We start from the raw sequence: 12712 nt of genomic DNA, 5'->3' as shown, positions 1-12712 counted from the left end.
AAAGTCGAGGATTGCTATTTTCCCCCCTTTATCAGTAAGCTTTAAAACAACATGCTCCGAAACCAGTCAGCAGCTGCCCAACTCATGTTAATTAATTAAAAGCCATTGTTTAAAATCCATCATCAGGCCTCCGTTACCCTCTGCATTTTAAATTTTAGGGCAGATTTCATGTGCCAAACACTCTGGACCAAGCTACCTCCTCATTCTCACGCCAGTTCAACGACAATAGCTATCATTTATATAGCTCCTCCTATGAACCAGGCACTCTGCTAAGTGCTATATAAATATTATCTCATTTGATTCTGAAAAAAGCCCTAAAACGGAAGTACTACTATTGTCCCTATTTTATAGTTGAGGAAAGTGAAGTAAACAGAAGTTAAGTGACTTGCCCAAGGTGATATGGCTAGTAAGTGTCCAAAGGCACATATGAATTCAGATCTGGTACTTTTTTAGGTGATGCTTTATGGGATTCTACTTTGGGAATCTCCCCTAATATAGAGTCTTTTCAGATACCCAAATCTCCCTTCTGCTTCAGGAAAACGTCACCTTTTCAGGCCATTAGAAAGAGAACATTAGAATCCTAACATTCTAAAGCTGACAAGTTGTTCATGTTTCTGGATACATTGAAAAAAAGAGGAGTGAACAAGGAAGAGGGAGAGGGTGTACCAGGCCAAACTAATTTACTTAGACCATGTCTCTCAGATTAAGAGTAAAGATGAGGAAAGGAGGGAGAGGCTGAAATGGCTGGAGGTCAGACAAAAAGTCTGGAGGCAGGGGCGAGGGAATATTTGTCATAAACATCAGTGGTCGATGGGTTATGACAGATAAGATATGGTCTCCGTAGTAGCAAACAATTAAAGCACATTCACATTAAATCTCAAAGGATCCAGGTACCCACAGAAGGCCCTGTCCAGACATGAATGACAAGGAGAAGGGGATGGAATTTCAGGATCTTCCTAAAATTCCAGGTTTTCCGTTAGGCCAAAACATTGCTTTTGTGGTCACCTATTTACAAAGGTCGAATTCTAAGAAATCATTTTCACTTTGTAGTTGGTTTGTTTTTTAATTGAATGGACCCTGAAACAACAAATGCAGGGGACATGGTACAGTAGGAAAAACTCTAACTGGACAGGAATCCAGAAAATGGGTTTGAGTCCTGACTTTGCCACTTTATATGCTCCTGGGCAAATCACTTCACTTTTTCTGAGCCTCGGTCTCCTGTGCATAATTTCCAGATGATCTTCAGGGCTGTCTCCCAGCTCCAACATTCTGTTGTATGTTTTTTGGCTCTGACTACCTAGTTTCACTTTTTTTCCCCTTGAATTTGCATTCCTCATCCTCATGGCTTCTCCTTTAGCATGCCCTGGGGCTTTGGAGATATCACCTATCAGTCTGAATGCTTATTTTTATATTTTTGGTAAGCAACTTTCATATCATTCCTTTATTGATTCACTTTATCTTTAAAGCCTGCCTCAAAAGAGGCAAAAACTCAAATCTTTTCATCTTGAAGACATATAACTGATATTTGGTTGTGTTATTCCATACAGTTAATATTTTAATTTTGTTATCTGACAACCTTCAAAAAAACATAAACTGGAACCTTGATTCAGGATATTACTTTTGGGGAGAAAATAAAATTGTCATACAAAAAAATTTCCCCCAGATATACAAATACTCATTATTGATCCACTTTCTATTTTAATACTAATTGCAATTTACCTAACCATACCCTAACATGAGGAGCAGCCTGATTGATTTATTGAGTTAAAGAGCTGACCAATGAAATAGGAATCATAGGGCAGATCATGATTAGACCTAGTGGAATTTTAATTCCCTCGATCTTTTAATATTCTTTTGGAATAAAAATTCATCTCCAATTCTTTTCCTTACCCTATTGCGTTAACTTCATCTAGAATTGCGAAATTTTTTCTAAAATAGTTTTAATAATAGAATGTCTCCCCTTTGAAGCTTCTGTTCCATTCCCCATAGACATTCTAGCAGAGTATAAAAAAAGAAATAATTCTAAATAGGAACCTTCAATCATTTATGGTGTGGTTAAAAAGATACATTCTGAATACCTGTAGTGGTGCATTCATAATCAAAACTGGCCACATCATTTAACTTCTTTTCCTGATATTCTGGTGGACCAATACACAGGACATCAGAAACAGTGGAATTTGTCATCTTTAACCACAAATACAACCACTTGGCTTTGCAGTCACACTCAAACTTATTGCCCCTTAAATCTCTAAAAAAACACACAGAAATAGACATGTTTGAAATGATCGGTAGAAATGCAAAACAGTAGCACTATTAGTACGCTAATATATTTAATTCCCCAAGACATTGGATCTGTTTTTTAAAAATTTCCCAATAATTGCAACCTACTTCTTTTCACTTGTCACAGCAATTTTATTTAAAGGTCTTCTGGGCTCAGGACTTTAGTTTCATGGTAAAGAGAGAGAGAGCACTTGTTGCTCACTGAAAAACTCTATCGGGATGATGTATCGCCCTCTTTTCAAATACTATTGAAATCATCACTGTTCCATGCAAAAAACAAGTTTGGTATAAGAATCCTATTGACACATCTTCTCACCCACTCAAACAGGACATAACAGGAAAATATTACACAAACATAACTGAAACATTGAGTTGTCTAAACCAAGCCTGACCAAAACCAAAAACTGACAAACACCAGAAAAATAAATTACAGCCAATTGCCATAGGGGTGGGGGTTAGAGTAGAAGAGCCCACCTTGAGAATCTAACTTAATCTTAATTAAAAATGCATTTGAAAATTACAAAAGTTAACACAATGTACACTACATACAATATACATACAAATAACACAACAAACTCTAGTTTTATCACAAATTTCAGCAAGAATGCAAACAAAAGGGGAGGGAGAAACATTTAAAGTCCACAGTTAACTGGCCCATAATGGCAAGCAAATATAAATGTGGTTTGCATTACTTACAGTTCAATCAGTGAATCTAAATCACTGAAGACATCCCTTGGAAGTGTTTTTATGTGGTTATTGGCCAAAGAGCTGGAAGAAGAAAGTTACATTTCAATATGGTTATTAATTTTATTATTCTAAAGTCACTTAAATAAAGCTAATGATGTAAAATAAAGACCTAATGCCTTCAACTCAGAAGCATTCAACTTTGGCAGTGGACACTGGGGTTAGGAAATGAGTTAGTTCCACACAGAAAAAGCATGATTACTCAGACTGCAATTTAGCACAATAATTCACAATTATATGATAATATATGATTTCAATCATTAAGCAATATTAGACATTTGCCTCTTTCACTCAAGAACAATTTATAAAGTATTCCATCTCTTAAAAAAATCATCTACAAAATGACATGCTGGAAGAGATAACCTCTCAGGTCCTTTCCAGTACTAATATTCTATGATTATATAACATCTTCAAGGAACTTATACATATGATTGATCCATAGTTATTTTAATACCTTGAGAGTAAATTCAAGAAAGGGCTTTGAGAAAGGACTCTGTTGCAAAGTCATTTGTCTAAGACTTGGTTTCTAAGGCTTGCATGTGTAAAGAAATTAAACCTTAGTAACACCCAATGAACTGGGCTACTCAGAGAATAGCCCGTTATAAACAATTTTTTTTTCTCATTAACCAAAAATTGATTCTTGGCATCTAAAAAAAAAAAAAGAGCAGTCTGGGAAGTTGTACAACTGCTTTTTACTAACCCCAAGCTTCTCTCCGAAACAAAAATTCATCTTATAGGACTTACAAATAATCTTTGAAGAATCAAAACTGGGTGTGACTCAAAAAGCAATGGAAAGATAAGTAGAACACAGAATATAACCAACAATGGCTTGCATGCAAGAAGAGATATCATCCAAAGGACATCCAGTCATTTCCGGAACTGGAAAAGTAAATGGGTGAGTCATGTAGTGAGAGTGAGGTACGCCATATGTTCATATTTGGTGAACCCTTTACTGGGTTTATACCTCCAAGGAGGTCACTGAAAGTAAGGAAAAAAACCCATTTGGACAAGAATATTCATAGTGGCACTATTTGTTAATAGCAAAAAAGCAAGAAACAAATCATGGGCATAATGATGAGAGGCTAGTTGGACCAAGTGTGGCCTTTATGAATATAAAGGGATAATTCTGTGCCATGGGGAACAAGGAATATGTAAAAGTCAATGAAATATGAGAAGCCTTGGATGAAGTGAGTAAAGAAAGCAGAGCCAAATGCAGAATACATGCAATGACAACAATGTAAACGAAGACAAGACCCAACAGACACAAATCTCAGGTTGAACAATGGATGATACTGGCACCAAATTATACAAGCTGAAGCAGATGTCCTTCCTTTCTGCCAAACATAAATTACAAAAGTGGAAATCCCCATATGCTGTCAATTTTAATCATTCTTTTTTGGGGGGAGGTTAAACTTAATACTTTTCAAAGAATGTACTTTGCCTGGGTTGGGGATGTTGTTCATTGGTTTGCCAGGATATATTCACAGTATCAAAACCAAAAGTGTCAAGATTTAAAATATAAATCAATTAAATAAAAGGTATGACTTCACTTCCCACCTGGGTAAATAGACAATAACAGCTACAGCTGACTCTTTTTCTCATGATTCAGGATCTCTAAGCACCTTAGTATCATTCTGAACACAAAAGACTGCTATATAGGACTATCAGTGTAGAAACTTTAGGAGACTGAATATGACCTAACCACAAGATACAGTTTTGAAGATGTTTTAAACAGATATCTCTCATATGGACAACTTTCCTGGGTTGGTAACAGCTCTCTTTCTTTTTAGAGTAGGAGTATTAGAGGCTGGGAAAGTTCAGCTGATTGAAGGTAAAGCTAAATTGGGTTCCAGTTAACTGAAGTTTCAAAGCCTTATGATAGTAAGAACATTCTGAGGAGCTAAGATCAAACCAAATAAGCGACTACCCCATATATATGGTAATATAACCAGCCCACCAGGGCTAGGTGGCACAGTGGATAGAGCACTGGCCCTGGATTCAGGAGGACCTGAGTTCAAATCCCACCTTAGACACTTGACACTTACTAGCTGTGTGACCCTAGGCAAGTCACTTAACCCCAATTGCCTCAAAAAAAAAAATAAGCAAAAAAAAAATCCCATTGCCCAAATTATCTAGATTTCATACCTTGATCAAACTGGAAACTAGAAGAAACCTCAGAAATCATATAATTCACATTAAAGTCTAGAAAGGGAAAACAATTGTCCAGTAAGTCATTGGCTCTGCATTTCAACTAAAAGTCATGTCGTTTATTTTATTTCTGAAATGAAATAACTGTACTTAAGAGTCTATGTCCTTCAGGATTTTTAAGTTTAGGAGAAAGCAAATGTCCTAAATGAGAGTCACAGAGGGGCAATGTCCCTTTCATACTTTATTTTGTTTTTGGTTTTTTTTTTGTGGGACAGTGAGGGTTAAGTGACTTGCCCAGGGTCACACAGCTAGTCCGTATCAAGTGTCTGAGGCCAGATTTGAACTCAGTTCTTCCTGAATCCAGGGCCAGTGCTTTATCCCCTGCACCACCTAGCTGCCCCAGAAATCATGTTTTAAAGTATGAAAGGGGGGGGGGCAGCTAGGTGGTGCAGGGGATAAAGCACTGGCCCTGGATTCAGGAAGAACTGAGTTCAAATCTGGCCTCAGACACTTGATACGGACTAGCTGTGTGACCCTGGGCAAGTCACTTAACCCTCACTGTCCCACAAAACAAAACAAAACAAAAAAATGATTTCTGTTTCTCTGTGTACCCTGCAAGTTTCAGTATGTGGATACTGGTGAGGATCACTAAGGTGAAATATGGAACTTCATGGTAATGAACAAAGTTGAGACAGTGAGAAATTAATCAGAAGAGTGGGGTCTTTTGAAACATCTGGGGATCTCTTTGGCATTAAAGAGTTCAAAGGCACTTTAGAGGTTATTTATTACAACCCTTGCCTAGAGTGGAAGCTCTCATAAAAATGAAGTGCCCATGAGGCTGTGATGTGTGTGTGTGTGTGTGTGTGTGTGTGTGTGTGTGCTCATACTTGCATGTATTGTGTGCATATAGAAAGCCTTGGAAAATTTATGACTGCAAGGAAATGTGACTCAGAAGAAAAAGATGTCAGAAGGGATATGGAAGCAAATGAGGATTCACTTGGTTCTTACATTGACAAACTAAATATACACTTAAAACTGTAAATTGTTTTCAGTTTATAGCTTTCATCTCATTTTTAAACTCTATTTGCTGATTCGAACATTTTATTTATTGATAGTTACTAAACTCAGAATGTAAAAGTCTTCCCCCTCCCCCGCCCCCACAAAGAAATTTGCCTTTAAAGGAAATGAATGTGCCCAAAGTTACTTATCCAAATGAGTATTGGTACTTTCAAAATAGTCATTTAGGGTGGGTATATGTTTATTTTTATTTTGAGACAGCTACGTGGTACATTGGACTTTTTATTATTTTTTTTTGGCAGGGCTATGAGGGTCAAGTGACTTGCACTGGGTCACACAGCTAGTAAGTGTCAAGTGTTTTATGATGGATTTGAACTCAGGTCCTCCTGAATCCAGGGCCAATGCTTTATCCACTGTACCACCTAGCTGCCCCAGGTGGCACATTGGACAAAGAGCTAGACTTGGTGTCAGAAAAGCTCATATTCAAATAGATATTTACTGGCTATGTAACCCTGGGTATGTCACCTAACCTCTCAGCCTCAGTTTCCTCACCTATAAAATGGGATAATAATAACATCTACCTCACAGAGTTGTTTCCTCAAATGAGATGATATACATGCAGTGCCTTGCAATATCAAAGGACTATATAAATTTTAGCTATTCTTCTTGTTGTTCTTCTTGTTCTTAGTCTTCTTGGTCTTCTTGGTCTTCTTCCTCCTCTTCCTCCACCTCCTCTTCCTCCTCCTCCTCCTCCTCCTTCTTCTTCTTCATGATGCAGTAGAAAAAGCTTAAGATTTGGAGTCAGGAGACCTGGGTCTAAATGCCTGGTTAAATATTTAAGGTCTCTTCACACATATGGGCATCTGTATCTCATCTATAAAATGGGAACAATACCTACACTTCCTGTATCTTGACTGTTATGAGGAAAGCACTTTATAAACATTACAGAACTACAAAAATGTAAATAGTAGTTGTTGTTAATTTTAATAATGCTACCATTGAACAAACATTTTAAAAATTTTTCATTAAGAAATACCATCATTCTTGTAGTATTTTCTACAGAGTATCTTCATGGACAGTGCAGGGGAGGGCAAAGGGAGGGTGTCACAATATTTAACCTTCAAGGATGAATTTGAATCTTGGAAACAGCCAGGAGTCATTTGGAACCAAATATTATGAATAAGGGGCTGATAAAACTTGTATAGTGCCATTTGGGGTAAGACAAAGTATAATTATAGCATTATAAATAAAGTTGTGAGATGCTTATTTTGGTTTTGGGAAGGGTTTATGCTTCATAAATGACCTTTGAAGAAAAAAGTAGTACTTTGTCCAGGGGTGGAGTCAAGATGGTGGAGGAAAGACATTAAATGCACAGAGCTCCTGACACAATTACCCTCAAAACAGCAATAAAACAACCCCTGGAGCAGCAAAACCCACAAAAAGATGGGCTAAGATTACTTTCCAGCCAAAGACAGCATAGAAAGGACGTGCTGGGCTGCAAGAAGAGTCCAACCCTGTGATTGAGCCAACATAGTCCCTAGCCAGGCTGCATCAGAGAAACTTACCCCCAAACCCCTTGAAAGAGATCCCCAAAAGAAAACCTCCAGGAAGCCAATTCCAGATTTCCCAGGTCAAGGAGAAAATATTGCAAGCAGCTAGAAAAAAAGGAATTCAAATACTATAGAGCTACAATAAGGATAAAATAAGATCTAGCAGCATCTACATTAAAGGACCAGAGGGCTTGGAATATGATATTCCAGAGGGCAAAGGAAATGAGACTACAGCCAAGAATCACCTACCCAGCAAAACTGAGTATAATCTTTCAGGGAGAAAAATGGGACTTCAACTAAAAAGAGGACTTTCAGGTATTTGTGATGAAAAGACCTGAACTGAATAGAAAATTTGACTTTTAAATAAAAGAGCCTAGAGAAGCATAAAAAGGTAAACAGGAAAAAGAAATCATGAGGGATATTAAAAGATTAAATTGTTTACATTCCTACATGGAAAGATAATACTTCTAACTCATAAGAACTTTCTCAGTATCAGGGCAGCTGAGAGGAATACACTCAGACGGAGGATATAGGTCTGAACTGAATATGAAGGGATGATCTCTGTAAAGCATTTATTTTTTGTTTATCCTTGTCTTTTGTGGGGCAGGCAGGGTGGGATGGCTTATGTCTGAGGCCAGATTTGGGTTTGGGGCTGGTTTTTTGGGTAATTGTGTAAGGAGCTCTGTGCGTTTAATGTCTTTCCTCCACCATCCTGGCTCCGGGTGGACAAAGTACTACTTTTTTCTTCAAAGGTCATTTATGAAGCATACACACCCCCCCAAACCAAAACAAGCATCTCATGACTTTATTGAAAACCGTGTCTGATTGTATTTCTTTATATTTCACTGGATCTAGCAAAGTGATGAGCATGTGGACAATAAAATATATGTTGGCTCACTGATTGCTGAACCAGGTATTCCTACTTGCAAGCTTTTCTCTGAGTAAGTTAGGTGCCCTTGGAAGCTATGTTTTCTTTGCTGGAAACTACACTTAGTAATAAAAAAATTGCATCCTCTGTGACACACCTAACAACCCCCCCCCCCCGCCAGTTAAACAGTAGAAAACTATAGAAGCATGGACCCCAAAGGGACAACAAGCCTTTCTCTCTGTGTCTCTCCATCTGTTTCTGTCTCTGTCTCTGTCTCTGTCTGTGTCTCTCTCTCACACACACACAAACATACACACGTACTTGTATGCATTCACACACACACATGCATACTTTCTCTATAGGCTCAATTCACTTCTGCCTAACCACCAGAACTTGTACTCCAAGGCCATATAAGCGAGTCAATAGGTAGCTGGGTCAACTAGACTTTTCAGTCTGTCACAAATCAGCCAGTCAAACAGTCATAACCTTCATTAATGATCTTTCCACAGCCTTGGAACAAAAAAGGTAGAAAAACACCCCTGTTTTTCACTTGTAAAATGAGAAAAGTTGGACTAGATAATCTCTAAGGCTCTAACTCAACCACTCCATGATCCATAGTTACAGGCTCCATTTGAAGACTACCCCTTTCCTCACTTAAAGACACCAGAACTGTCTGTTCATAACTGCTGTTTGTCAGCTATTCAGAATTGTTTGTTTACCAAAACCTGTTCTCGCCAACAAAATTGCGTTAGCTGAGCATGCTTAATTCAGATCACAATTCTATGGAAAAGATCCAAACTTCTTTATAGGATAAGGAAGGCAATAGGATATAGGAACTTGAAAAGATTCAGGGCTCTTGAAGACGGGAGTTCATCTGGGAAAAAAATACCAACCCAACTGAGACCTCCAGAACCCTTTATAGGTTCAATTCTTGTGTTCATAAAGATGTTTTTCCTGGCCTTCAGTTCCCTCTCTCATCCTCTCTCATTCCCTTGGTATTTGTTTACACTAGGCAGAGTTCTAAAGTCGCTGATCTAAGAGTACTGAACAATAAGGACAATCTATCCACACTAATGGACATAGCCGGGAACCAATTTCTGTTGAGATATCTATACCTTTTGAAAGGGGATTCTCTCTGTACCATATCCCCCTTTCAATTTTCTTTTCACTGCATTCAGTTGATTAGTGCTAGGCTATGTTATCCTCTTGAAATGCCACAAGATGCTTTTTTCATACAGACATGCTCTGGTTCCTAGCTAATCAAAGACAATGAGACATTTTTATATTTTCAGAAATGTCTGATCGTTTAGAGTTTTCATGAATTTGCAAAAAAAGGACATGTTTTTGCCTCATTCTGAAATATTGAGTCAAATCAATGTGCAGATTTTTAAAAGGAAGGTCATTAAAGAAGGTGTAACAATTCACAGATTAATTCTACATTAACATTTTTTTGCATTCGAAGAAATCATGAAAATGTATCATGGTATGACAGAAAAGAGTTCAGGATGGGGAGTTATAGAATACCTACTCAGTCTTTGATATTGGAGAAGTCATACATTTAAGGGACCTTTGTTTTCTCATCAGTCTAATAAAGGGAATGGGCTGTATCGTCAGGTATAAAATTCTACTAGTTTGGCTAAATTAAAATTTATTCATTGAACTGTTTTAGAGTTCTATTTCCATTGAAAAGGGAAACCTCCCAGTTCTTACTCCCTCCACTTAACAACAGGCTACATCCCTCCCCATGGTTTACTTTGACTTTGCAGGAAGGTTGGTCCACAAAACTGATCTATCACAATGAAGAAAAAGAACAGACACAACAGTGGTCAAAATTAGAGATCAGAGAATGGTAGAAATGGAAGAATGATACAAATTAGCAGGTGTATCATAAATGATTGAGGAATGCCTCTGACAGAGTGAAGACTGGATTCTTTGAGGAAGTACTGCCACACAGTAATAACTGCCTGAGTGAACAAAGAAATGCCCAGCAAGATGCATCTCACTCAGCACATCAATGGTCCCCAACACAGTTTAAAGGACTTACAGGTGAGTCAGGTCACGGAGCCCACGGAATGCATTTCTTGAAATGGTTTCAATTTTGTTTCCTTCAATGAATCTACAAAGAAAAGTGAGCATCATTAACTGTATTCTGTCATTCTAACATTTTAAAAAGTATTTTTCACCGTGGTCCCCGACCAATCTCCCAAAGCATAACTGAATAAGAAGCATCTTTGAAGAATGCCAGTTTATGTACCAGGAAGTCTCAATATGGGGTAGGAGGGTATGAGTATGAGTAAATGTATGTATGTGTGCGTGCTCCTTTTAATAGTGGCATGAAAGTACTGGGGACAATGTACACAGGAATATTTTGAGAATACTAAAGCTCCTTATTTCTAAGTATTTTCCCCACTTCCAATCCATTCATATTTCAAGATCTCTGACTGTTGAGATAATTCTGTTATTGCCTACTCCAGCCCCTTATCTTTTCATACCTGGACTATTATAATTTCTTCCTAGTTTGTCTTCTAGCCTTTAGTCTCTTCCTTCTCCAATTCATCCCCTACTGCACCACTAATGCATCTTCCTAATGCATTATGACTCTGTCACTGCTCTACTTAAAACCGTCAGTGGACTGCTGAACTCCTGTCTAAACTCCTGTCTAAGTATTCAATGCCTCTAGCTTTAACTAGGTCTTTCCACCTTCTTTTATACCACTTTCCTTCACATACTTTTTGTTCTTGCTAAACTAGACTACTTACTATTATCCACTATTCTCATCATCTCCTGCCCTTTCAAACCTCTTAATTTGTTCACACTGAACCTTCCCATACCTAGAATGAAATCATTCCTCCTCTCCCCTCTCTCCTTTTCACCTTCATCTATTAAGCTCCCTTCCTTCCTTTAAAGTCCAAATGATGTACTAACTCTTCCATGAAGACTTCCATGACTACTCCATAGGTCACCACAATCTTTTCCTCCTCAAATTTCTCATAGCACTTGACCTGATTATTTCCTTTACACTCATTTCACTTTCCTTTGCATCACAGTTATTGTGATGCAATAACTTGAAGGTAAGCTCACTGAGAGCAGGGACTATCTTGGATTTATAGTTGTATCTCCAGCATCAGAGATTTAGTAGATGCTCTGCACATAGGAGATGGTGAATGTGTTTATTGAACTGAATGGTCCTATGGGCATTCCTATGGGAATGTATCCCCTAGTTGAGTATTTATTCCAGAAGAGTGGTAGAGAAATGGCTTCCTTTTGACAAAGAGGAGAGATCATTTAACATCTGGAATAAATTATTTCATAAAAACTTGTATATAAGTTAAAAACCTTATTTTGTGTCCAACTCCCACTATCAACTAGTTCTTCTAGGAACTATTTTGGAAGTAGTTGTGTCTAAGTAAAAGATCGAGGAAGGGAAGGAATCCATGGTCATTCACTCAACAAATATTTACTGAACACCTTTTTATAATCAACCAATCAATTAAAAAGCATTCAGTAAGCCTTTAGTTATCTATATGCTGGGGATATAAAGAAAAGGCAGGAAAAAAAAAACTTGTTCCTACCCTCAAGAAATGTGTTTACATTCTAATGGGGAAGTCAACATATACATAAATAGTTATATATGAGATAGATAGAAGAAAGGTAACCCAAGAGGAGATAGTAATTGCATCTGGGGGACTAAGAAAGGATTCTTGCAGAAAGTGGCACTTAAGCTGAGTATTGAAGGAAGTCAAGGAAATAAAAGGCAGAGGAGATGCAAGAGAAGACACTGAAAAGAGACAGAGCTAGGACATGGAGCATTGTGTTTGAGGAAGAGCAAGTGGGTCAACAGGGTACTTAGAAGAGAGTCTAAGAAGATGGGGAAAATAGAAAGGGGCCAGCTAGCTCCTGTTTATACAAAAACTCAATATGTAGAATTTTTCCTATATGGAATATGATTCAAGAAACAGAATCTGCATCCAAGTCTCCTATAGTCATACCAGTAACTCAGAAATTCCTTAAGGCAGATTTTCTCAGGTGCCAGTTAAGAAGCAGGATGATGTAGTGGAAGAAAAATACTGAATTTGGAGCCAGATGATCTGGCTAGGAAAGAGCT

At 37.8% G+C, this 12712-nt stretch overlaps 1 protein-coding gene across 1 annotated transcript in view; it reads right to left on the bottom strand.

Moving 5' to 3' along the window:
• LGI2 (leucine rich repeat LGI family member 2) overlaps nt 1-12712 on the bottom strand; it is a 41946-nt gene that overhangs the window by 18408 nt on the left and 10826 nt on the right. Inside the window, exons 4-6 of the mRNA XM_043973096.1 lie at nt 10652-10723; nt 2977-3048; nt 2079-2248 (exon numbers count right to left, since the gene is read on the bottom strand). Coding sequence (XP_043829031.1) covers nt 2079-2248; nt 2977-3048; nt 10652-10723 — 314 coding nt within the window. The remainder of the gene's footprint in view (nt 1-2078; nt 2249-2976; nt 3049-10651; nt 10724-12712) is intronic.

The sequence above is a fragment of the Dromiciops gliroides genome, chromosome 6, assembly GCF_019393635.1.
Source record: "Dromiciops gliroides isolate mDroGli1 chromosome 6, mDroGli1.pri, whole genome shotgun sequence".
In the NCBI taxonomy this organism is placed as follows: Eukaryota; Metazoa; Chordata; class Mammalia; order Microbiotheria; family Microbiotheriidae; genus Dromiciops; species Dromiciops gliroides.
The sequence above is the reverse complement of the archived record's forward strand: the minus strand, read 5'-3'. Positions and strand labels throughout refer to the sequence as shown.